Source organism: Armigeres subalbatus, chromosome 2 (assembly GCF_024139115.2).
Source record: "Armigeres subalbatus isolate Guangzhou_Male chromosome 2, GZ_Asu_2, whole genome shotgun sequence".
NCBI classification, from domain to species: domain Eukaryota; kingdom Metazoa; phylum Arthropoda; class Insecta; order Diptera; family Culicidae; genus Armigeres; species Armigeres subalbatus.
Genome location: NC_085140.1, coordinates 310,135,288 through 310,162,601, shown reverse-complemented (window position 1 = coordinate 310,162,601; position 27,314 = coordinate 310,135,288). Strand labels below are relative to the sequence as shown.

The following is a 27,314-nucleotide window of genomic DNA, read 5'->3' as shown; positions in this document are numbered from 1 at the left end:
AGTTGCAAATAGGGCTTATTACGGACTTCGTAACCAAATTAAGTCCCGCAGTCTGCAAACGAAGACAAAATTCGCGCTGTAAACTACTTTGATTCTTCCAGTGGCTTTATACGGCCATGAAACATGGAGTGTGTGAGCGTCAGATGCTGCGGTCAATACTCGGCTGTAAACAGGAGAATCTGGCGGCGTCGCATGAACCTCGAATTGTACCAGGTGTATAAAGGACTGAATATTATCAAGCTTATACAACACGGCAGTCTACGGTGGGCTGGTCACGTTGTTTGTATGCCGGAAGAATGTCAAGTGAAGATAATATTTAGTAGAGAACACGGAAGTGACCGCAGGCTTTGTGGATGGCCGCATACACGATGCATTTTGCAGTTGAAGAGGACCTGAGGGCGCTCAATGTTCAGGGCGACCGGAAGCGATTGGCCCAGGATCGAGTCCAGTGGAGAAGGATACTTCGTAAAATAGGATGGGAATAGTATCCACACACCTTAAAATAATCATGTAATATTGGGTGCAGTGACATCAACATTGACATTGAGCATCACTTTTGACGTAAAGTTAGGTTATACTTTAATTTTACATCTTAACTTTTTTGACAAAAAAAATCATGGATGAGAACGTGAATCGAGAAAATATACGAATCAGTTTATGCCATGTGGTTTTGGGTCATTTTATTCAAATGCGTCACCTGTAATATTTATATAAGCAGATCTTGTCTTTATATATCTCACAAGCCTCCCAGAAAAAAAGCCTCCCAGAAATCGGACGACTGCGATGGGCCGGGCACGTAGCCAGAATGTCGGACAGTAACCCGGTGAAAATGGTTCTCGACAACGATCCGACGGGCACAAGAAGGCGAGGTGCGCAGCGGGCAAGGTGGATCGATCAGGTGGAAGATGACTTGCGGACCCTCCGTAGACTGCGTGGTTGGCGACGTGTAGCCATGGACCGAGCCGAATGGAGAAGACTCTTATATACCGCACAGGCCACTTCGGCCTTAGTCTGAATAAATAAATAAATAAGCCTCCCAGAAGACTTTTTTGAAAACCTCAATTTGTACCTTAGTATTTCTTAAGAAAATCCAGTCCATCCACATTCTAGAAGCATGTTTGTTCCAAGTCTCCATTTCTAAAAGGTTCTCGATTGTCGCAAACACATTGGTTAGAGAATTTTCTTTTAAGAAGTTAGTCGGCGTCTAATAAGATTGACTGATTCACCGAAACCGATTGCTAAACTGTTATAGCAAGTCTTCAATAGTGAATCCTATCATACATAAATATTGTAACACACTGGAATCGGTTTTTATGCGAAGGATTTGGGCCGCGTAAATTAAAACGACGTAAAAAAAACCGCGTAAATCCCAAAATATGTCTGAATAAAACGCGGAAATTCTGAAATTCGAGTGAAAGAAATCGCTTAAAAAGCAATTCGCGTGAAAAAACGCGTGATAAACGACTTCAGTGTACATCGGGTATGAAGCGTTGACTCTTCCTTGATCGAATGGTCCAAGAAAATTCAAAATCCATCGAGAAACGACTGAGATATTAACGATCATAGTCCATCATATTTTCGTGACGTTTTTCGATTTTTTGCAATCGTAAAGTGTAACCTAATATAGAAATATAGAAAAAGACAGACGTAGTTCTACGTCAAAAAAATAACTATTTCAGATTTATATCAACTTCGAGATCAACTTTGCATTTCCATAGTATTCATATGATTAATCAATTTTGCCCATGTTACATTTGGCCAAAGGCATCATTACCATGAAAATCCATGCTCCCTTTTCAAAGCCGATCCTAAACTTCTGCACCTGTCCGAATCATTCGCCAACAAAGCACATCAAATGTCTTCATCTTTGTTCAGCACCCAAGAAAATCATCCTGTAGCTTAACCAGATGGTACTTCGAACAATAGGATTAAATTTCCTAAAAATTTCCAAAACAGCCCTTCTCACAAATGAAGCCACCTACCACATGGAAAACCAGTGAAGTTCAAACAACACTCACCCCAAACCAGTGGATTGATTTAGCTTATGTAGGGCAGTCGATCCGTTCTTCATACCCACATCAAGGCACGGAACAATTTGTGTTTTCCATATATCTAAACTGAGAACTAAAGAGCCGGAACAACTACCCTATTTGAATGACTTCTTCTAATTTTTCTTTTGTTTCTCCTACTCGAACATGGCCTGTTTTTTCATTGAAGGTTCTCTATGGCTTTTCAGAATTTTTCTATCCCATCACTAACTAATGCTGAGGGAGCCGAAAATGTTTCCCATCTGGAAAAATCCTGGAGCAAACTAAAAATCGACCTCTTTATCTATGCTACGCCATTGCTTGCAAAGCTAACTTGAAACTCTATTGAATATAGGAGAGTGCTATAATTCACTCAACCAACCCAGTTGAACTTTGAGTTTGGCGTTTGAAAAAATATTGTGCACATTGCGAATTTCCTCACCATCCAACCAACAGTCCCATACAGTGTGTTCTACGAATTCTAATTCATCTTCTTGCAAACCAACGTATCACATATAAATAACGACGAAACTGTAAAGCACTATGGAATCCATTTGCATATTTGCTCTTATCTTCCGCTGAATGCTCCTGTTTTGAAGCTCTCGCTGTTTCGATAATGCTAGAATAATACCCAGAATCGCAATATTAGATCCCCGAGACTTTACGGCGAATCAAAGCACCAACTGTGCACAGTTCTGTACACCAATCCAAAGGAGTGGGGTCCGTAAACGGTCGATGCCAACAAGGTTCGTGGCTTCTGACTTTGAGTGAAGCTTTGATATCAAGCTTCAAAAGCAATCTGTTTGAAGATGGCTCATAAAGAGCGCCGGCGAGAATCACATCTGATGTGTCGCCAGCTGCGCTCTGGTAGCGTGGCTAATGGGTATTGGTAACAATTATGTTTGGGGAAAATTTCACTTTGATTATTGGATTATGGGTGGCATTCCTTTTGAGGATGCTAATTGGAAAGTGTAGTAGATGATATGCATTGGACTTGAGTCCAGGATTACTCAGCGGTGTTTCAAATATATCAGTTTAATAATATACAAAGGAAAATTAGAAATAATCAATTTATTCAGGTAATTCAAAAAATGAAATAGCAACGAAAGGAAATTCGATGCAAAACGGTAGTAGCAGATTGTATTGAAATTAAAATTGAAGTAATTCAAATAAATTCCAACGATGTTTATGTCTCTAACGTATTATGCCAGATCAACTAATAGACCGGTACGGTCGGTTGCTGCGATTAATTTGTTAATTCTCTAAAATTCGTGCTACCACAACTATAGGAACACCCACGACTAACGGAACTTTTACCCTATTGAAATTAAAATTGAAGTTAAAAAAGAATGAGTTATTCGAATTCAAGTAAAACGGTTGATCAAAGCAATCGGCTTCTGAATGCATATGCGCCCATCATTAACTAAATGTGAGCTGGAAACGAACAAAAAGAGACGATTCTGATACGAATTGGTGATACTTTACCTTTGACATCAAATGAAATAATTTATTCTAGGGCATATGTGGTTTTCGTCATTGGGCGTTAATCAGATAAAGCGAGGAAAAGTTAAAGTTATCTGGGACTTAGCAGCGAAAATGGACGGCGTGTTGCTGAATTCAATGCTGCTCAAAAAACCGGTAGCAGTGCTCTACTATTTCCGTACCGAGATTACCCAGATAGACCGATGAGCATCATGATATTCGAACTTCCACGTGAATCAGTGGCAGTGAAGAAACGATATTATGTGGATGAAAAGTGGGGGTCCCTTAGCGTAGTTGGCTACAAGTTCGTCTTACAAGCGAATGGTCATGGGTTCGATTTCAAGCACCTTAGCACGGACACAATGGACTCACGATGAGATGGACTGGCAACGACAACAATAATGAGCAATGGAAATCTAAAATGAGATTCTGTGTGGATTCTGTACAGCAAAATATCACAATAGATCTCGATACAGTAGCGGTTAGATAACAGAGAGTGCCAAACAAATAATGAAAGGATTAAAAAAATGTGTATGATTAATTTTGATAGCTCCGACACGGCGAAGAAAGTTATTGAAGTGCACAGTGCACAGTTTCCAGTTCCTCGGAGAAACCAGGCTCTCGGCATGCCGCGAAGCATATGCCTATACTCTTCCAAATGCCTCCAAGCATACTCCGTTGATAATGTTTTGTGAAATCATGAAGTTTTATACGTCGGGATTCAGGACCCTTCAGATATTAACTACTTCCTCGGAAGAGCCAAGTTCCCGGCAATACCCCGCATACCCCGGGGGTATGCCAATACACATCAAAGTGCCTCCAAACATACCTGATCATAATTTGTGAAGTTTGATACGTCACAAGTAAGGGTATGCGATAACACACTTTTCCCAAACGAAACGAAACGAAACGAAATTTTAAATGTCTTTGATCATTCGAAACGGAACGAAACGAAATATAATTTTACTTTCGAGACTTCAAAACGATACGAAATCAAGGTACATTCAATTCGAAATTTTACGAAACGAAACGAAATTTAATTTATTTTCCGCGAAATTTTTTTTATTGAATTGGTTTTACTGCATTACGTATGCAATTCTGATTTCAGTTTTTTCGAAGTCAAATAACTATCTTGCGACCAATATAGTTATAATAACAGAAGAAGCAGACTATGATAAATCGCCGCGTTGCAGTTTATAAACTAATGGCGATAAGGCAATACCCCAGAGTTTTTGCCGCTTTCAAACGAATTCATCGTGGAGTGTGTGCTCCCGAATCTGATAAATTTTATATCAGTTCGGTTTTATATCAGTAAGTATATAAAAAATATAGAAATAGTGGGATTTTTCGTATAGGGATTCAAATTCTGTTAAAAACCTTATTTCACTTAAGAATTATTGTCTCATCAGCGTGGTTTTATGGTATTGAGCTAACCCTAACTAAGTAAAACATTTATCCACATCTGCCAGGCGTATATGCAGTAGGCTGAATAAACCATTGGATCGAAACCCATCTGACCGGAAGTTATTTGGTCGAACGGGTCATATGGCCGAATGGGTCATTTGGCCGAACAGATCATTTGGCCGAAAAGGTCTTTGGGCCGAAAGGGTTGTTTGGCCGAAAGGGTCGATTGGCCGAAAGGGTCGTTTTGCCGAAAGAGTCGTTTGGCCGAGACCGTCATTTGGACGAGATTGTTATTCGGCCGAACGGGCCATTTGGCCTAAACGGACGTTTGGCCTAAAGGGTCATTAGGCCGAAAGGGTTGTTTGGCCGAAAAGATCATTTGGCCGAAAGAATCATTTGGCCAAAAAGGGTCGTTTGGTCAAAAGGGTCGTGTGGCCGAAAGAGTCGTTTGGTCGAGACCGTCATTTGGCTGAAATCGTAATTTGGGCGAGACCGTCATTTGGCCGAGACCGTCATTTGGCCGAATGGGTCATTTGTCTGAAAGGGACGTTTGGCCGAACGCATCATTAGACTGAAAGGGTAGTTTGGCCGAAAAGTTCATCTGGCCGAAAGGGTCATTTGATCGAAAGGGTCATTTGATCGAAAGGGTCATTTGGCCGAAAATGTAATTTGGCCGAAAGGGTAATTTGGCCGAAAGGGATATTAGGCCGAAAGGGTCTTTTGGCCGGAAGGGTCGCTTCGCCAAAAGGGTCATTTGGCCGAATAGGTCATTTGAAAAGAGATAAATTAGGAATGAGAGGAGAGACGTCTCACTTCTCACTCCTCATTTCTCTTTTCTCACTGTAAAAAGTGAGTAGTACGAAGTGAGTAGTGAGACGTCTCACTACCCACATCGCACTACTCACTTTTCACTGTCAGAAGTGCAAAATGAGGAGTGAGAAGTGAGACGTCTCACTACTTATTTCGCGGTTCTCACTTTTTACAGTGAGAAGAGAAAAATAAATAGTGAGAAGTGAGACGTATCTCTTCTCATTTGTCACCTTTAAAATGACCTATTCGGCCAAATGACCCTTTTGGTCAAACAACCTTTTCGGCCAAATGACCCTTTCGGCCAAACGACCCTTTCGGCCAAACAACTTTCGGCCTAGTGGTATTCGGCCAAACGGCTTTCGGCCGAATGGGTTTCGGCCAAATGACCCTTCCCCGTTTGATGGTTTGCCGAATATTGACTGGCATGTGGAGTATCTTTAATCCCCTGAACTTTTTATTATTACTTTTAGGTAAGGTTCAAATTGTTTTTTGAACGTAAAATGTTGCATTTTGTTCTCCTTTATGCCTTCTTACACTTAAGCGGTGCATTCTCATGCGCTTAAACTTGGGGTGGCATACGAAAGAGCTATCGAAAGGAGATTCGAAATGTGGGCCCTGGTTTGAGGTCTAAGCGAAGGTGAAGAAATCGGCCTTTAATAAGAAATTCCGCGGAATTCCGTTAAATTTCGTTAGAAGCTTGTTTCTTCTAGCGAAATTTTTGTAATTTTACGAAACGAAACGAAATCAAGAATTCAGATTTCGCCATGTTCAAATTCCGCGAAATTCCGCGGAATTTCGTTTCGAACCCCCTGAAACGAAATTTTTCAAAATACCGCATATGCTTAGTCACAAGACGGGTTTCAGGGCGCATCAGAAAGTGGCATTGTATTGAGTTTTTTTGTGAACAATTTGGAAAAATGGTCTCAGAACAGAGAGTTATCATGTTCATTTATTCATTGATAATATGAAAAAAAAAAACAGCTGATGAATTTTGCGTTACTTTTTAAATAATGGAAAAATGAACGATCGAAGCAAGTCGGCTGTGTTAGTTGATTCAAAAGTATAAGATTGCTAATGTCGTTTCTGTTCGCGTGACTAACATCTAGGTTACTTAGACCTGGCAGTAAAAGTACCGGTGCTACAAGTGTCAAACCGATGCGATGTTGTTGATGGAATTAAACATGCACTACAATTTGGTGCATAAATTATGGCCAATATATGCTTGTTGAAGCATAATTTGGCAAAATAATTTAAATGACTACAGCGACACTAGCGTTCTAGTACTTATGCTTCTACTGTTGTGTTTGATTTTCTGACAGCGATTTTTATCCCTTAATATCGTAAAGTTTTTATTTCGGCTGGTGCTACCCCTACGATGATTCTGTATTTAGGTTTCCGGATAGGTATACCGAAACGTAGGCAAGTGTTCTATCGAAAAAAAGTGAGGTTGTATGATTTATTTAAAAAAAATGCGTTAAAAATGTGCATAATCTGGACACTTTGTGGGAACTAAGAGTCTCTCCCATTATTTGGAAATTAATTTATTTGGTTCATTAAATATGTTCCTATATCAAAATTAAATAAGTTCTGGTTTGAACAACTCGGAAGATTGCTTATAAATCCATCATCCAATTGATAATGGTAGCATTAACAGATGGGGCTTATTGTAAGCAAAAAATAACCTCGAACTGGTCATGGAATGCCAGACAGCCTGAAATTGATCACTGAAGCTGCAGTACAGTTTCGAACTCCCAGATCAAACCACCAAAACACCTAACCGGCCTCCAGCCGGGCTCGGTAATCCAACTAGCTCAGCTAAATCTCAACCACTGCGAGGTAGCGCAAGCGCTGCTACAACAGTCGGTGCACGACAATAAGTCTGATGTTGCCTTGTTGTCCGACTCGTACCGCATACCTGCTAAACATAGCAGTTGGGTTGCGAATAAGTCTGAAATAGTGACCATCTGGACTTGCGAGGGGTACCCCATCCAGGAGATAGTGTAATCTCCTGATGATGAGGGTTTTGTTATAGCAAAGGTAAACGGAGTTTACTTTTGTAGCTGCTACTGTTCACCTAGATGGAGCATAGAGGAGTATGCTAGGGTGTTAGATAATTTTGTAGCGAGACTAACTGGTCTTAAACCATTAGTTGTAGTAGGTGACTTCAACGCGTGGGCAGTGGATTGGGCCTCACGGTTCACTAACACTAGAGTTCATATCCTGCTCGAGTCTCTAGCGATATTGAACGTATTCCTGCTGAACGAGGGCCAAGCATCAACGCTCAAAGGACTGAATGGCAAGTCATGCACCGATCTGACCTTCTGTAGCGTGGGATGGACGGTGTAGCCTGAATGGAGGGTTCACGAAGGGTATACTGCTAGTGACCATCAAGAATTACGTTTTATGGTCAGCTATACCGCCAACAGAACCACAGTGCGGGTCAGTAAAGCGTATCTAGGATGACGTACTTCGCAGTTCAATGCAGATCTGCTGGAATAATCACTACGGTGGGAATATCGGACTATAGGCGTTAGTGGTGATGAGTTATCCGATGTCATAACCCGATCATTTGACGTAATAGTGCCCAGGAGGACTATGCCAACCGGTGTACTGGTGGACGAGCACGATAGCCAATCTTCGCAGAACCTGACTTAGAGCAAAATGAAAGCTGCAATATGCTAGAACCGAAGCGGACAGGCTAGAAAGACGCCGGGTGTTCCAAACAGAGAGCAGAGCTCTGAACTACGAAATCAAATGTTGTAAGTAAGCCTGCTTTGAAGAGCTTTGTAGGATGGCCAATAAATGGAGCATGGGGGATACATACAAGATAGTGATGGCTAGGATCAACAACACGCCTCCTGAGAAATCCTTGCAGATGTTTCGTTGAAGGATCGTTGAAGGTTTGTTCCCGAAAAATGATTCATCGAACTGGCCCGCCACACCATACGAGTCAGTAAACGTGGTACCGTTGCAAGAAAACTTAAGCTAAGGCATCAGGTTCGGATTGTATTCCTTACCTGGTCCTTAAGCACGCGATTCTTACCGCTTCAGATATGTTCAGGAGCTGCCTCCAACTTTGCCTTGACGAAGGAAACTTCCCATATCGTTGGAAACGGCAGAAGTTGGTGCTATTGCCTAAGCCTGGGAAATCCCCGGGAGAGCCTTCGGCATACAGACCAATTTGCCTACTCGGCACAACTGGTAGTTGTTAGAGAGGGTGATCCTGAATAGATTGACGGACTATACGGAGTGTGCTGGGGGCTAATCAAGCAACCAGTATGGGCAATAACAAAGCCGATTCGCTTCGATTCTTATGAATAATCTGAATTTGAATCATGAGTAGCAACGTCTTTAGCAGACGACAAGAAATCAGTAGTAAATTCTTCTTTTATTCATAACGAATCAGTTGTTTATAGTATGTTCGAAATGTGTAGTGTAGTAAAGTATCTTTTATTCATACCAGTGGCGCCGGGAGTGGGTAGGACAAGTAGGACATGTCCTACGCACGATTTTTCCTGGGTGGGACAGATAAGGCATTGTCCTACCCATGATTCTCGGGAGGAGACACCATCTAGGAAATTATTTTAGTTGCAATACTGTGTGGTAGAACCCAAAGTATTATTAGTTTATATTCTTTATTGAAGAGGTTTGCAGCCCTAGGCTGACTCAACTCTGCAATAACGTATCAAATCTAAAAAATCACAAACATCTTAAAGCCCGCATGAAATCTGGTTCGCTAGGGTTTGGGTTCTGAACTCCCCAAAAGGTCAATTGACAATCATACGATTTCCTGGGAGTGGATCGCTGCGGCCCAAAGAATTTTCTTAAAGTTTCTTAGCTGGAAGGGACAAAAGTGCATAAAATTAAAGGCACAAAAAATAATAAAACAATGTTTACTACAATAAATTTAGAAATATACTTCTAGAGTAAAACTAGCTTTCATAACATCATGCAAGAAAAGCGTTCTTGAATCTTGAATAGCGTTCTTGAACCAGCAAAAATACAACGCGATTTAAATAATAGATTCAGGAACATTAGTTTTTCAGAACGTTCCAGAAAATGTGACTGTTGTTCCCAAAAACGTGAACTTTTATTTCATGAGCAGTTCTAACGATCGGAGTCTACGTGATGTAAACTGCTTTCGCTTGTCAAACGAAGCTTATTGAGTATACGCATTATTGAAAGCGTTTTTCAGTGGAACAAGGTTTTCGTCTTTATGTCTTGTAGTAGCAATGTTAATAATGAAATATTGAAATATATTTATACAATAACGATCATTTTGAACAAATGAGCAACGAGCAACTACAAAATGTACAATCATGTTAATTGAAAAAGCAATATTTGTCGTGGAAATCGATAAAAAGAATTACAAATTAGGTAAGGAAGCTGTCCAGAAGTCCATATTTTTAATATGTTGAATGGTTTATTATGGTACATCGATTACTCAAAACTGTTTCCAAAATAGTAATTTGTCTTATTTGTCCTACCCACGATTTGGAACGTGGATGCGCCTCTGATTCATACGAACATGTTCCACAAGTGACGTTTACTACTCAAAATGTAATAAACTCGAACTTACTACTTTTTATTCATACGTCCCACTGCATCGCTTGAGAGTCCCGAATTAACTGTGTAGTATTCTGAAAAGCTATTTCAGACCAGGATATTGATAATCGACGTCGGTGTCGGTGCTGGTCAGCAGTCGATTGTAGTGTCAGCAGGAATTCCTCAGAAATCGATCCTCGGACCGGTTTTGTGGAATATAATGTATGACGGAGTATTACGCCGGAGTGAAAATAGAAGGCTTTGCGGATGATGTAATGGTAGGGGTCACAGGTGACACTCTTGACGAAGTTGAATTGAAAGCTTCATACGCGATTACCAGAGTCAAAGAATGGCTTAACTCAAGAAGGTTGGCGTTATCACAAGACTGAGGTTGTTGTGATGGTTATGCATGGGTTGCAGCTAGCGAGGATAAACGTAGGGACTCCGTGAAGTCATTTTAGCATATCCCAACAAACAATTTAAGCTGAATAAGCTAGTTTTTTTTAGCTGGAGAAGACTAGTTTTGGTTTAATAAGAGCTCAATCAGCTTCCAATGTTTGTTGGGCTGGACGTGATGATCGACGATAAGCTCAATATTACGAGCCACGTCGATTATGTATGCCAAAGGCCTTCATTGTCGAAAAAATCTTTATCGCGAATGATGTCCAACAGCACCTACTTCCAACACAGCCTCCCGTATCGGTACACCTGGAGATCACCGCTGCAGACATAATCACAAATCTACCACGTTCTGATTGATGGACGGCACTTCTCCGACATTATCGACATCAAGACATATCGTGCCGCTAACATCGGCTCTGACCACTATCTCGTGATGGTTAAACTGCGCCCAAACTATCCGTCATCAACAATGTTCGGTACTGACGACCGCGGCGGTACGACCTAGAGCAGCGGTTCTCAACCTTCTTCTTGATAGCACTTCGCACTTTTACATTAATTGAGGTACCCCAATTTTGTATGCTGTAAATGAAAATAATTCCGTAAATAAAAATAATTCTCGAAAGGAGGCTTCCGAGTATCTTGAATGGAGGCTTCCGAGCCTCTTGAATGGAGGCTTCCAAGCCTCTTGAAAGGAGGCTTCCGGGCCTCTTGAAAGGAGGCTTCCGGGCCTCTTGGAAGGAGGCTTCCGGGCCTCTTGAAAGGAGGCTTCCGAGCCGCTTGAATGGAGGCTTCCGAGCCTCTTGAAAGGAGGCTTCCGAGCCTCTTGAAAGGAGGCTTCTGAGCCTCTTGAAAGGAGACTTCGAGCCTCTTGAAAGGAGACTTCCGAGCCTTTTGAAGGGAGGCTTCCGGGCCTCTTGAGAGGAGGCTTCCGGGCCCCTTGAGAGGAGGCTTCCGGGCCTCTTGAGAGGAGGCTTCCGGGCCTCTTGAAAGGAGGCTTCCGGGCTTCTTGAAAGGAGGCTTCCGGGCCTCTTGAAAGGAGGCTTCCGGGCCTCTTGAAAGAAGGCTTCCGGGCCTCTTGAAAGGAGGCTTCCGGGCCTCTTGAAAGGAGGCTTCCGGGCCTCTTGCAAAGAGGCTTCCGGGCCTCTTGAAAGGAGGCTTCCGGGCCTCTTGAAAGGAGGCTTCCGGGCCTCTTGAAAGGAGGCTTCCGGGCCTCTTGCAAAGAGGCTTCCGGGCCTCTTGAAAGGAGGCTTCCGGGCCTCTTGAAAGGAGGCTTCCGGGCCTCTTGAAAGGAGGCTTCCGGGCCTCTTGAAAGGAGGCTTCCGGGCCTCTTGAAAGGAGGCTTTCAGGCCTCTTGAAAGGAGGCTTCCGGGCCTCTTGAAAGGAGGCTTCCGGGCCTCTTGAAAGGAGGCTTCCGGGCCTCTTGAAAGGAGGCTTCCGGGCCTCTTGAAAGGAGGCTTCCGGGCCTCTTGAAAGGAGGCTTCCGGGCCTCTTGAAAGGAGGCTTCTGGACCTCTTGAAATGAGGCTTCCGGGTCTCTTGAAAAGGCCTCTTGAAAGGAAGCTTCCGAGCCTCTCGAAAGGAGGCTTCCGAGCCTCTTGAAAGGAGGCTTCCGAGCCTCTTGAAAGGAGGCTTCCGGGCCTCTTGAAAGGAGGCTTCCAGGCCTCTTGAAAGGAGGCTTCCAGGCCTCTTGAAAGGAGGCTTCCGGGCCTCTTGAAAGGAGGCTTCCGGGCCTCTTGAAAGAGGGCTTCCGGGCCTCTTGAAAGGAGGCTTCCGGGCCTCTTGAAAGGAAGCTTCCGGGCCTCTTGAAAGGAGGCTTCCGGGCCTCTTGAAAGGAGGCTTCCGGGCCTCTTGAAAGGAGGCCTCTGGGACTCTTGAAAGGAGGCTTCTGGGACTCTTGAAAGGAGGCTTCCGGGCCTCTTGAAAGGAGGCTTCCGGGCCTCTTGAAAGGAGGCTTCCGGGCCTCTTGAAAGGAGGCTTCCGGGCCTCTTGAAAGGAGGCTTCCTGGCCTCTTGAAAGGAGGCTTCCAGGCCTCTTGAAAGGAGGCTTCCAGGCCTCTTGAAAGGAGGCTTCCAGGCCTCTTGAAAGGAGGCTTCCAGGCCTCTTGAAAGGAGGCTTCCAGGCCTCTTGAAAGGAGGCTTCCGGGCCTCTTGAAAGGAGGCTTCCGGGCCTCTTGAAAGGAGGCTTCCGGGCCTCTTGAAAGGAGGCTTCCAGACCCATTGGAAGGAGGCTTCCAGCCTCTTGAAAGGAGGCTTCAGGCCTCTTGAAAGGAGGCTTCCGCGCCTCTTGAAATGAGCTTCCGGGAAGAAAGCTTCCGGGCCTCTTGATAGGAGGCTTCCGCGCCTCTTGAAAGGAGGCTTCCGAGTCTCTTGAAAGAAGGTTTCCGAGCCTCTTAGAAGGAGACTTGCGAGCGTCTTGAAAGGAAGCTTCCGGGCCTCTTGAAAGGAGGCTTCCGGGCCTCTTCATAGGGGGCTTCCAGACCTATTGAAAGGAGGCTTCCAGCCTCTTGAAAGGAGGCTTCCAGGCCTCTTGAAAGGAGGCTTCTGAGCCTCTTGAAAGGAGGCTTCCAGGCCTCTTGAAAGGAGGCTTCTGAGCCTCTTGAAAGGAGGCTTCGAGCCTCTTGAAAGGAGGCTTCAGGCCTCTTGAAAGGAGGCTTCTGAGCCTCTTGAAAGGAGGCTTCCAGGCCTCTTGAAAGGAGGCTTCTGAGCCTCTTGAAAGGAGGCTTCCAGGCCTCTTGAAAGGAGGCTTCCAGGCCTCTTGAAGGAGGCTTCTGAGCCTCTTGAAAGGAGGCTTCTGAGCCTCTTGAAAGGAGGCTTCTGAGCCTCTTGAAAGGAGGCTTCCAGGCCTCTTGAAAGGAGGCTTCCAAGCCTCTTGAAAGGAGGCTCCTGAACGTCTTGAAAGTGAGCTACTGAGCCTTTTGAAAGGACGCTTCTTAGCCTCTTAAAAGAAGGCTTCCAAGCCTCTTGAAAGTTGGTGTCCGAGTCTCTTGAAAGGAGGCTTCCAGGCCTCTTGAAAGGAGGCTTCCAGGCCTCTTGAAAGGAGGCTTCCAGGCCTCTTGAAAGGAGGCTTCCAGGCCTCTTGAAAGGAGGCTTCCAGGCCTCTTGAAAGGCGGCTTACGAGCCGCTTGAAAGGGGGCTTCCGAGACTCTTGAAAGGAGGCTTCCAGGCCTCTTGAAAGGAGGCTTCCAGGCCTCTTGAAAGGAGGCTCTGAGCCTCTTGAAAGGAGGCTTCCTGAGCCTCTTGAAAGGGAGGCTTCCGAGCCTCTTGAAAGGAGGCTTCTGAGCCTCTTGAAAGGAGGCTTCTGAGCCTCTTGAAAGGAGGCTTCCGGGCCTCTTGAAAGGAGGCTTCTGAGCCTCTTGAAAGGAGGCTTCCAGGCCTCTTGAAAGGAGGCTTCCGGGCCTCTTGAAAGGAGGCTTGAGCCTCTTGAAAGGAGGCTTCCAGGCCTCTTGAAAGGAGGCTTGAGCCTCTTGAAAGGAGGCTTCCGAGCCTCTTGAAAGGAGGCTTCCGAGCCTCTTGAAAGGAGGCTTCCTGAGCCTCTTGAAAGGAGGCTCTGAGCCTCTTGAAAGGAGGCTTCCAGGCCTCTTGAAAGGAGGCTTCCAGGCCTCTTGAAAGGAGACTTCCAGGCCTCTTGAAAGGAGGCTCTGAGCCTCTTGAAAGGAGGCTTCCGAGCCTCTTGAAAGGAGGCTTCCTGAGCCTCTTGAAAGGAGGCTCTGAGCCTCTTGAAAGGAGGCTCTGAGCCTCTTGAAAGGAGGCTTCCTGAGTTCTTGAAAGGAGGCTTCCTGAGCCTCTTGAAAGGAGGCCTGAGCCTCTTGAAAGGAGGCTTCCTGAGCCTCTTGAAAGGAGGCTTCCTGAGCCTCTTGAAAGGAGGCTTCGAGCCTCTTGAAAGGAGGCTTCTGAGCCTCTTGAAAGGAGGCTTCCGAGCCTCTTGAAAGGAGGCTCTGAGCCTCTTGAAAGGAGGCTTCCGAGCCTCTTGAAAGGAGGCTGGAGGCCTCTTGAAAGGAGGCTTCCAGGCCTCTTGAAGGAGGCTTCTGAGCCTCTTGAAAGGAGGCTTCTGAGCCTCTTGAAGGAGGCTTCCAGGCCTCTTGAAAGGAGGCTTCCAGGCCTCTTGAAAGGAGGCTTCCTGAGCCTCTTGAAAGGAGGCTGAGCCTCTTGAAGGAGGCTCTGAGCCTCTTGAAAGGAGGCTTCCTGAGCCTCTTGAAAGGAGGCTTCCTGAGCCTCTTGAAAGGAGGCTTCTGAGCCTCTTGAAAGGAGGCTCTGAGCCTCTTGAAAGGAGGCTTCTGAGCCTCTTGAAAGGAGGCTTCCTGAGCCTCTTGAAGGAGGCTTCCAGGCCTCTTGAAAGGAGGCTTGAGCCTCTTGAAAGGAGGCTTCTGAGCCTCTTGAAAGGAGGCTTCTGAGCCTCTTGAAAGGAGGCTCTGAGCCTCTTGAAAGGAGGCTTCCGGGCCTCTTGAAAGGAGGCTCTGAGCCTCTTGAAAGGAGGCTTCCGAGCCTCTTGAAAGGAGGCCTGAGCCTCTTGAAAGGAGGCTTCCTGAGCCTCTTGAAAGGAGGCCTGAGCCTCTTGAAAGGAGGCTTCCTGAGCCTCTTGAAAGGAGGCTTCCGAGCCTCTTGAAAGGAGGCTTCCGAGCCTCTTGAAAGGAGGCTTCCGAGCCTCTTGAAAGGAGGCTTCCGAGCCTCTTGAAAGGAGGCTTCCGAGCCTCTTGAAAGGAGGCTTCCGAGCCTCTTGAAAGGAGGCTTCCGAACTTTTTGAAAGGAGGCTTCCGAACCTCTTGAAAGGAGGCTTCCGTACCTCTTGAAAAAAGTCCTCCGATCCGCTTGAAATGATTACTCCGAGATGCTTAGAAGGAGGCTTTTGAAAACGTAAAAGGATGCTTCCAAACCTTTTGCAGCGAAGCATCAGAGCTTTTCATAAAAAAGCATTCAAGTCTCTCAAATGTAAGCTTCTGAACGTGTAGACTCTAAATTTTAGTTCAGAAGCATGTTCTTAACATATCATTCAACATTCTGTTTGGAAGAAGATTTTTAAAATGTATTCATTCGTCGTCCTGCCTTTTCGATCTTTTGTCTTACAGCCCTTCATGCCCAGTTCTGTTTGTGGAGGGCAGTTACTGATCGCCATGCATATTATGTACAAGACAAAATCCTGAAATAAAAAAAATATGCTATCAAAACTTTATCAAAAAGTTTTGATTGAAATTGTAAAACATCCGCCATTATGCATTTTTGCCCGAGGTACCCTCTGCGCCCGGCGAAGGTACCCCCAGGGGTACATGTATCCCAGGTTTAGAACCGCTGACCTAGAGCGACTGAAGCAACCTGAAGTCGCCACTGCATATGTGCAGTATCTCGAGGCAGCGTTGCTGGAAGAGAGTGAGATCGATGGGGCCCCTCTTGAGGACTGCTGGAATACAGTCAAAGCAGCCATTACCGACACAACGGAGAACAACGTCGGGTATATGGGACGAAGTCGACAGAACGATTGGTTCGACGAAGAGTGCAGACAGATTGTGGAGGAGAAGCACGCAGCGCGGGCGGTCGCGCTGCAGCAAGGTACCCAGCAGAACGGGAAACGTTATAGACGGGACCGGAGACAGCAGACCCGCCTTTTTCAGGAGAAGAAATGCCGCCTGGAAGAAGTGGAGTGCGAGAAAATGGAACAGCTGTGCCGTTCTCAAGAAACACGCAAGTTCTATCAGAAGCTCAACGCTAAGGCTTCGTGCCGCGAGCCGAAATGTGCAGGGATAAGGATGGGAGCATCTTGACGGACGAACGTGTGGTGATCGAAAGGTGGAAGCATTTGAATGGCGCTGAGAGTACAGGCAGTGAAAGTCAAGGCAGCGGAGGAGATGACTACGTCAATTCAGCGCGAAGTTAAGGATGCTATCCAACAGCTAAAGACCAATAAAGCAGCTGGTAAGGATGGTATCGGAACTGAGCTCATCAAGATGGGCCGGAAAAGCTGGCCCCTTGCCTGCACAAACTGATAGTCAGAATCTGGGAAACTGAACAGCTACCGGAGGAGTGGAAGGAAGGGGTTATATGCCCCTTCTACAAGAAAGGCGACAAGCTGGAGTGTGAGAACTTTCGAGCGATCACCATATTTAATGCCGCCTACATAGTGATATCCCAGATCATCTTCCGTCGTCTGTCACCATTAGTGAACGAGTTCGTGGGAAGTTATCAAGCCGGCTTCGTTGACGGCCGCTCGACAACGGACCAGATCTTTACTGTACGGCAAATACTTCAAAAATACCGTGAATACCAGGTCCCAACGCATTATGTGTTTATTGATTTCAAGGCGGCATATGACATTATAGACCGCGTAGAGTTATGGAAAATTATGGACAATAACAGCTTCCCCGAGAAGCTTATCAGACTAATCAAAGCAATGGTGGATGGTGTGCAAAACTGTGTGAAAATTCCGGGCGAACACTCCAGTTCGTTCGAATCGCGCCGGGTACTAAGACAAGATGATGGACTTTCGTGCCTGTTGTTCAACATTGTGCTAGAAGGTGTCATGCGGAGAGCCGGGTGTAACAGCCGGGGTACGATTTTCAACAGATCCAGTCAATTTATTTGTTTCGCGGATGACATGGACATTATCGGCCGAACATTTTCAAAGTTGGCAGAACTGTACACCCGCCTGAAACGTGAAGCAACAAAAGTTGGTCTGGTGGTGAATGCATTGAAGACAGAGTACATGCTTGTGGGCGGAACCGAGCGCGACAGGATCCGCCTGGGAAGCAGTGTTACGATAGGCGGGGCAACCTTCGAGGTGGTCGAGGAATTCGTCTACCTTGGATCCTTGCTAACGGCTGGTAACAATGTTAGTCGTGAAATACGAAGGCGCATCATCTGTGGAAGTCGGACCAACTACGAGAAAATGCGGTCAAAAAAGATTCGCCATCGCACCAAATGTGTCATGTACAAGACGCTGATAAGACCGGTAGTCCTCTACGGACATGAAACATGGACAATGTTCGAGGAGGACTTGCAAGCACTCGGAGTATTCGAGAGACGGGTGCTTAGGACCATCTTTGGCGGTGTGCAAGAAGACGATGGGTCGGGTGGCGGCGAAGGATGAACCACGAGCTTGCGCAGGTCTACGGTGAACCCAGAATCCAGAATGTAGCTAAAGCCGGAAGGGTACGACGGGCAGGGCATGTTGCAAGAATATCGGACAGCAACCCTGTAAAGATGGTGTTCGATTCCGATCCGGCAGGTACGAGACGGCGTGGAGCGCAGCGAGCGAGGTGGGCAGACCAGGTGTAAAACGACTTGGCGAGCGTGGGGCACATTCGAGGATAGAGAGATGCGGCCTCGAATCGTGTATTGTGGCGTCAAATTGTTGATTCAGTGTTATCTGTTTAGATGTAAACTAAATAAATGAAATGAATGAACTTGAATTCTTGAAGAAGCGAAACGAAACGTCGGATGAAGTTTACATTTTTTGCAAAGACTGATTAGCCAATTAAACCTAATTGGAAATTAGAGCAATTAGAAACAGTCGCTCCAGAAAGCATATTGTAGGCAAAAGGAAAACTTCAAATTCAAAAATATGGAGCAATGCCAAGGAGCAAAAGAATTTCATCTATAGGGAAGCAGCAGGCAAAACTCCTCTCATAGCTCTGAGATAAGGCTTGCTTCTATAAAACAAGAAATCTGAAATTGATGAGAATTTTCTCGACTTTCATGGGCATAAGCAAATTTGTTACTGCAAATTTGAAAAATGTTCGAGTTGTCACTTGTCACTTGTCATTTGGATTTATCTTATACTGTGTTTAAATAATCTCGGAAGGCCGATCAACTTATAGGTCGATTTTCCATTCAAATAATAATTATCCGCATGAAAACTTACATTTTGGAATTGTCTTCAACTAAACTTTTGACTATATTTTATAACGGTGCAGTGTTGCTATATGGGCCACCATTCAATTAATGTTTGCAAATTATTCATCGACAAGATTGTTTACGGCCGGGACCGGAGTAATTGCTAATTAATTAGAAGCGACAGAGCAACATCAACCGGTATGCGAGCAGAAGTTACAAACGTTCCGTCTGTGCTTCCATTACAGGTTCATGCTGGTTGGATCGCAATATATACACACATAGGTTCAGTTAAACTGGTGTTGAGCTTTCGGATTGCAAGATGAAAAACAGTACCACGCTCCGGTAAATCGTTTCATGGTTATAAAATTCAACAACTGTGAGTGAGCCGGAATTGATGAATTAACAACGAGGGAAGGGTTCAACGATGTTGATCCTGAAGATGAAGATGATGGTAGCAAAGGATGATGAAAATGATGATGAGAAAAGTGACGCAATTACCTGTGATTTCGTCGTATTCACTGATCTCGCATTTATTACCCTTGAAGCCAGATGGGCAAATACAGGTAACTGCATTATCTCCGATATGCCTATAAAATGTTGAAAAGGGAGAATATGATATATGAGAATTACAATTCGATGACAACAAATAGACAGCGAGCAAAAGAGAAAACTGAATTCTGAAGATAATAATGGGGAACACATTAAAATTAGATGTCTTATGAGGATTTAACAGAAAGAATCAAATCATTATTTGATCGAGCTCCACAATAATGTCATAGAGCTAAAAAAAGGTTTGATAAAAGCAAAAGATGAATTCTATATTATTCTTCAGATTTAGTGCAGAGTGCACAAACGAACCAAGAAATACTTTTAACACAGAAAATGAAAATTTCAGAAGAACGCCAACTTACTTGCAAGTGCCTCCATTTTCGCAGATATGCGAATCCCTACAGAGCGGACCATAGCCGCAATCTATTCCACTGAAGCCTGGATAGCAGTCACAGTAATACGACCTGGATGAAGATACAAGAGAAGGAATTTTAGATTGAATGAATAAACGATTTATGGTTGCAATGTTATCCCTGGAAGTGTGTCAGCTGTGGATGTCTTTTACATTTGTGCTAACGAAATGTTTTGCTTTTTCGTGTGCACTATGGGGAATTTTCATATAAATGGGCGGCCAAAAATATGTTTTCAATGGAAACTGTTCCTTTTCATCATATATTATGTGAAAGAATATTCAAGAGCCGTTTTCAACCCTTTAAGGACCATCGTTAAACCTTAAAAAAATGTCACCAATGAAAAAAAAAAATTTTTTTTGGGCAATTTTTATTGTTTTTTTTTAAATACATCATGCATAAAATAGCAAACAATCATATTTCTAGTGAAAATGTTGTTCATTTTCTAATCATTACGAGGTATTGAGAATAAAAACCACAATTTTCGAGAAAACTTTGATTGCAGCGTTCTTGTAAAAGCGCAAATATGCGCAAAATAGGGTTATATTGCAATCCCCCATTTACAGATGACGGGACATTTGGGAACATTAAGCTTGCGAGACCATTTTATAGCGAAGAATTATGATAATTAAAGTTTTTCTTCTACAACTTTTTGATATTATTCTTTGCGTGCATAACGAACAAAACTATCGAAAAGCTAAGGTTTTAAGCTATGAAATGGTATATAAAACCTTATATTTGGAGAAAAAAGGACTTCACAACATACATATCAAAGTAAGAAATGTTTTTTTTTAATTTTCATCAACTTTTTTCATTTTGCCATTCCATATCTTTTGACTGAATAAACACAGAGCATCAGTACTTTTAGAATCTCTTATCTAGGGTATATACTTTCATATGATATATAAATTAAACAAATTGAAGATAGTAAATTTTTCAATTAATGGCTACCCTTTTCCCCATAGTGGTGTGGTTCACAGATCTTCCATCAAAGACAGAAGATAATGCTATAAAAAAGTGACAGGAATTAGAAAAAAATCGAATCGATTTTACTGCAATTAAATTACTCAACTTTAAAGTTTTACAACAGTATAAACATTCTGGAATCAGAAGTAAAACAATACCCTAAATAGGTATGATACCTCATTGAAGTTTTTTTAGGTATTCTAGCAACCTTGACAGATACCTCTGCCATACCATAACAAAATATTCAATACCTCAACATTCCTAACGAATACTTCATGTTAATCTTATTATGTGGTGATTATAATAACTGAATGCATTTTTCACTTGGTATTCATAGAACATGCTTGATTTATTATTTTTGGCATTTTACCTTATATTTAAGGCTTTTCATTACTTCATTAAGGTAAAACATAAGTTGGGTATTGAAAGCATTAAAAAAAATCCTACTCTTCATTACTTCATATTAAGGTAAAACATACATTGGGTGTTGAAAGCATTTTACAGCAATTATTTCCTACTCGGGCAGAGTTCATTATGTTGTGCAGTTACACGTAAACATTCATATTGTGTCATCTCATAGGTCTTTTCTAATTTATTCAATCTGCTTTAGCAACTCAATATTGTTTGAAATGATGATTGGACACATATGATAGTGAACGCAATCAAATCCTGTGAGGAAAACATTGAGCTACTATCACCAACCGCAAGGGAGTTCCATCTAAACAGAGAGTCAAACAGATACACCTCACTTGCTTTTATCGGAAGATTACTACTTGAAAGTATGCAAGTACATATTTTCAGCATATATACAACTTTCGAGATGATGACTTCTTGATTTATTTTATACAATCTCGAAAAGAACGAACTATATGCAAAACACTGTCCATCCAATTTAAAACTGGAGTCCGGACGTTGCATGCAACAAACACACAAACAGGCACTCCCGTAGCCATGATCCTGCCGAAACCGACCGACCTCCTACACCCACAGGCCCCACGGCTAACGGCATTTGACCCGGAGGATTCTCCCACACAAAGCGCTATTTATTTTGACATTAGTTGTGTGTGCATGCACGACACTCTCCGTTCGAGTGCATAAGTACGTTCAGCCGGGATGTATGTTTGGCTTGTTATGGCGAGATTTCTGAAAAAATATACATACCGAAGCTGCTAGCTAGCACGAGGCCACACTGGCAACCAGGATTAAGTGGTTATCAAAGAGAACGAGGCGTCGAAAGCTAGATGCTTTTCAACTTTTCGACTGAAGCATTTGCAGCATAACCGCCCTTGCCCGGGCGGCTGGCATAGAAATGGGCTAAACTAACAGGCGGTGCTGGTCGGTGCGGTGGCCGACCGGAATGAAGGGTTTCGCGTTAGGGTGTCCAAGAACGCTCATTGTTGAGAAAGTATCATGAAACATTTTCAGAAATATGAATCAACAGGCCGCAATTCTGAGAAGAAACTAACTCGTTCATAGTAGTTAAACCATTAGTTATGATTAAGGTGGGTGTAATACAAAGTGTCGACAGTGTCAGAATTGGAACAATATTCATTTGTCATTCCCATACAAAATCGTGTTCCAAACGAGCAGGAGACCTGTCAAATGCGGCACATGTCTTTACTCTTACGTACATGACTCTGGTTATGATAAGATACTGGTTTGCACCTTAACTTTGATCATGGATGCAGAATAAAACAGCGTACTGTAAACCTTGCTGTTAATCGATAGGTCTCCAGTTAGCCATGCGATCAATACTGACATTAGCTTTGTTAGTCTACGCAGGGGGACGTGGGGAAGTATACTACGTGCTACGAGTCTATATTTGGTTCATTTATAATTTGGTGTCAGTAGTAAGAACTATAATTGGAGGGGTAATCAGTCAAGCAATAAATCCGTTTTAAAAACAAATCTCAGGAAGATTCAAATATAACAAAATGTTTATTGCATTTTATCGTTTATAAATTATTTAGTAATTTATTGAAAAGGCGGAAGTGTCGTTTGGCCGAAAGGGTCATTTGGCCGAACGGGTCGTTTGGCTGAAAGTGTCGTATGGCCGAAAGGGTCGTTTGGCCGAAAAGGTCATTTTGTCGAAAGCGTCATTTGGCTGAACGGGTCATTTGGCCGAAAGGGTCATTTTGCCAAAAGGGTCATTTGGCCGAATGGTATATTCGGCCAAATAACTATCGGCCTGTGGGGCCCTCCTTAGCCGTGCGGTAAGACGCGCGGCTACAAAGCAAGACCATGCTGAGGGTGGCTGGGTTCGATTCCCGGTGCCGGTCTAGGCAATTCTCGGATTGGAAACTGTCTAGACTTCCCTGAGCATAAAAGTATCATCGTGTTAGCCTCATGATATACGAATGCAAAAATGGTAACCTGGCTTAGAAACCTCGCAGTTAATAACTGTGGAAGTGCTTAATGAACACTAAGCAGCGAGGCGGCTCTGTCCCAGTGTGGGGATGTAATGCCAATTAGAAGAAGAAGAAGAAGAAGAACTATCGGCCTAGTGGCCTTCGGCCGAACGGTATTCGGCCAAACGGCCCTTCCCCTATTGAAAAGATCCCTAGGAAATCTTTGGGATGTTTTCCAAAAAAATATCCAATTCTTGGATTTCCTGAGAATATTCGAAGAAGTTTCTAGCAAGCAAGCAAACTATGTTCACTTCGGATGTTCTCAAGGGAACAAACTAATTAACTTTTGACATTTTTCGTTAATATATTGAACAATGCTTTAGAGAAAACCCCACGATTTTTCCATAGAATTTTATGAATATTTCCAGAAATTCCTACAAGAGCTTTTCCGGAAATTATTTCAGGAATTCCATCAGATACAATCGGAAATTCCATTCTCTTCAGTGATTCCTCTTTTATCCGAGTGACGGGTTTTCTAACGAATTCCTAAAGGAATTTTCAAAAGCACTTCCGGCATTCTAATTTTTTTAAGAATTTGCCTCGATGTCCCTCCAGGAGTTTCTTTGGAATTTCCCTCAGAGATTTCCCCAGGTAATCCTCCGCGAATCACTTCGTAGAAAAACCCAGAAATTCTTTTGATAATTCTTCAAAACACTAGGGTGGGAATCGAGCCCACATTCTTTTCCTAAAACAATTTCCATTAGTATTCTTGAACGAATTTCCGAAGGACAAAAGAGATTTCTTAATTAAATCTTCTAGGGATTCCTTTGAAAAATTCTTCGGAAATACTTCCTTCTGAAACTCCTCTATGTATGCCTATGAAAATTGTTTTAGTAGTACCATTGGAAATTCCTTTTGGAGAAAACTTCGAAAATTCTTTTAGGAATTACTTTGAAAAATTAATTTTTTTTTTGGTAGTTCATTTTAAAATATTTTTGAAAATGCCTAAGTCTAAGTCTAAGGGAATTTCTCCAAATAACAACCATCAGTGACTGTAGCAAACGGCGTCGATTATATTTTCTCACAACTCAGGATGTGTGCAGTGATTGAAAACGCGCATTATTGAAAATAAATCGATTCTTTTCTTCACCACCATTTTATACGAAAAAAGGAGATCCGAGACATTTTTTTTTCATAGTTTAAAACACATTCGCTTGGCGTCGGCAGAAAGTTAGCGTCAGTATCGGAACCACAAGAGTGTATCCAAGGAAGACGTTACGGTGGCTTTATTCGCATGGATGACGTTTGTAGCATGTCAGTGGCAAATCATCATGGCTGTCGTCGGCATCAGCAGCATTCAAGTGAAATTTTCTCCATAAATTCTGACTTTTGCATTATACGAAATAAGCCTCTCATTTTTTTTATAATGATAAAAACCTCAATAGTATGAGTTTATTTTCACGTGTACTCTCTCAGCTGCGCTCAGAATGCAAACATCTATGCGAAGAATACTTTTTTACAGCTTATTATGGAGATTTTCTGACAATGATTTTTGATGTTTTGATTTTATCCACCGACCCTGCCTTTGGGTGCTGTTCTTGGACATTTGAAAAACATCGGATGTTTGGGACATTCATGTGCTGGCATTTTATGGTTCATACTTTTTGATTTTTATGTAAAGCAGAGTAACTTTCTTAAGGCTTTCTTTAGATTAGTTAAATAGAGTAGTAGACTTGGTAGTAGAAGAGTAGAGTAGGATTTGTTTGTTGATGGATTATTCCAAGTGTGTGATGGGTGAAATATTATCAACTTCGGAGCAAGGCGATATATTAACCGGTTTTAGTAAAGCTTTTTAAATTAAAGTATGATTATCAATACACACACAATAAAATTATTGATAAAATTGAATGTACCGTTGAAAAAGTATAGGAATGATTTTCAGTAAGACGAATGAAAATTTGAAATTTACTTATGAGAAAGAGTTGTTCCATACATTACTATTTACAAGTTCCATTTTCAAAACTATGTGTTATGTTCAATGTTGTTGTTTTCAGAATTTTCTTCTTGATTGCAATAGTTGAATTTTCCTAAAATATGCAATTGCAATGCTTCTTGTATCTGAGTGTAGTGAAACCGAATGATACGGTGACATAAAATATCTGCAATGCTGCGTGGATTAGATGTATTGTGCTTAGAAACCAATATTTCGATTAGGTGAATTTTGTTGGTGGCCTGTGTTGCCAAAAATTCGTAAAAGTACTTTTTGAATGTTGTTGATCTTCTGTTGAAACATTTAAGGATGTTAGTTCAGCGAGGAGTTCATTAAAGAGAGTTTTATTGTTTTAGTTAAGCGTGAAAAGACACCCGCGTTCAAGTGTAGTGGATCGGAATGATCACAATTCAGCGTGGTGGGACGCCCGCATTCAGTAGATTCTTCCTCTGCGTTGGTGGGACGCCCGCAAGAAGAATAGATTTCTACAGACCGAAATGGTGAGAACTCTGTAGTAGAACGTCCGCAGGCAAGATTTTAATTTCCCCACAATGGTAGAACGCCCATAAGAATTCAGATTTTATCGTGGATTCGTAAGGTGCTCGTGGAGATTGATTGCATTGAGGAAAGATATCCGCCTATAGTTAAGAACAGTTTATCGATAATATTCCGGATCGGTTTCTAGTTTTTGTTGCTGGTTGTTTGACATTTACAGTTTCATATTGCAATAGACGTGTGCTCAAAGAAAGTAAAGGTAGTATTAGTACTGATGATTTTTACTAGAAGCAAAAAAGGTTATTAAAAATGGTGTTTCCATTGCGAGTTACCACTGCACGGGAATGTCTTGAGAATGATTTTCCATATTTAGTTGGGCAACCATAATGATGGTTTATCCATAGTGTTTTTCGATTACAAAATTAGACGCTCGCTGTACAATAATGCGCCGGAAGTGATCGTTTGGTTCAAGATGCCTTTTTTTATCATTGTGAGAGAGTATTCCCATCATTAATAATATGTCGGTAAAGTTATTTTTTTTCTTCAAACATAGATGCCAGTCGTTATTTTTTTTTTAGAGAAGAGGGGAGATGTGTGGCGTTGGACAGGCCTATAAACATGAACAAGTCTAATATACTGTTCTTCAGTCACATGACAGATCGTAGCAGCCATCGCATGCAAGAGACACATTCCCGGTCAGTCTATTATTCCTTCATCACGAGGTCAGTCCCGAGTGCAAGCAATGTATACATGATGGGTGATTCGTATGTGCGATGTTGAATTGCACACAAGCCATCACGAGAGGATTGTATTGCATCTATGAATGAATTGATGTCTCTGAAGTTCAGAAAGTTCTATTTATAATTACCAAAATTTTAAAATTATGTGGCAAGGAAGATATGAAGTGATCCAATTGACGTTTAGATGAAAAACGTCGGAAGAATACAATATAAACCAGCAGGACGCATCAGGTAAAATATTTTGTTAGAAGCGTTGTTGCTGTTTCTCAAGTGCACACCTTCGGCGTCATTGGTGACTGTTTCTTCAGGATTCTTGTTGCTGAGTTCCTTAATTTGGTGAGTTTGTTCCTTTATTACTTGCGCTGTTTCTTGGACCATTGTATCTTGAAATTTGTTATCCTATTTGACCCTTGATGATGAAAAAATGAGTTCTAATGAGTCTTTATATAAATACATTGGTATCTCCTAACAATTTCTAGTTTTTTGCGTGGTTTCCATGAAATTACTGATACCACATATTGATTATTGAATCCAATTATTTACTAGAAACTGAATTTTACCTGTTTTAGCTTTATGAGTATGATATGCTAATTTGTTTTTGTATAAACCCAATTGATTTTTTACAATAATTAAAAAAACGATTCCGAGCACGGAAAATATGGAGATGCTGTAAGTAAAAATATGGTATAATTTTATTGTCTTATGAGTTTTTGCTTGTTTTCATCGCTTTTGTTACTTTTTCTTTTTCTCGTTCCAGAGAGCGAGTAAAGGCGCTTAAACCTATGATGACGCAAAGTGCATAGTGTGGCACGGTACGGTACGCGCTCGCAACTCTTAGGCACGTGAGCCTATACGTACTTTCTAACTTCGTTTTGTAGCAGTTAATACGCAGGGCCGTGCCCCAAGCAGGCCCCCCATACCTCAGTATGGACGAAGCTACGCTAGCCGGAAGCTTGCGCTTGCTGGCATAAACCACAGAGCTATTGGACATCATCCGGGACAATGCCACTATAGCTTGTGGTGAGCCAGTTCTAACCTCCTGGAACTCATCCACTCCTCCACAATTGCGATCGAGTGGGCTGCAGTCAACTCCACCTCTTCGATCGATTCGCCGTAGACCTCCAGCGTAATATCGTCAGCGAAGCCGACGATTACCATGCCCACCGGGAACTTCAACCTCAAGACACCGTCGTACATGACGTTTCATAACACCGGACCCAGTATGGAACCTTGCGGAACCCCTGAGGTTATGTCAACGCACTTCCGACCCGCCTCCGTGTCGTATACCAGTACTCTATTCAGGAAGTAGCTTCCGAGAATCTTGTAC

The 27,314-nt window shown here is 42.8% G+C and overlaps 1 protein-coding gene across 1 annotated transcript in view; it reads right to left on the bottom strand.

Annotated features, from left to right (window-relative positions):
• The window catches only part of LOC134212578 (uncharacterized), an 896,490-nt gene that overhangs the window by 522,926 nt on the left and 346,250 nt on the right, over nt 1–27,314 (bottom strand). The window contains exons 4-5 of the mRNA XM_062690564.1: nt 19,401–19,502; nt 18,988–19,076 (exon numbers count right to left, since the gene is read on the bottom strand). Coding sequence (XP_062546548.1) covers nt 18,988–19,076; nt 19,401–19,502 — 191 coding nt within the window. The remainder of the gene's footprint in view (nt 1–18,987; nt 19,077–19,400; nt 19,503–27,314) is intronic.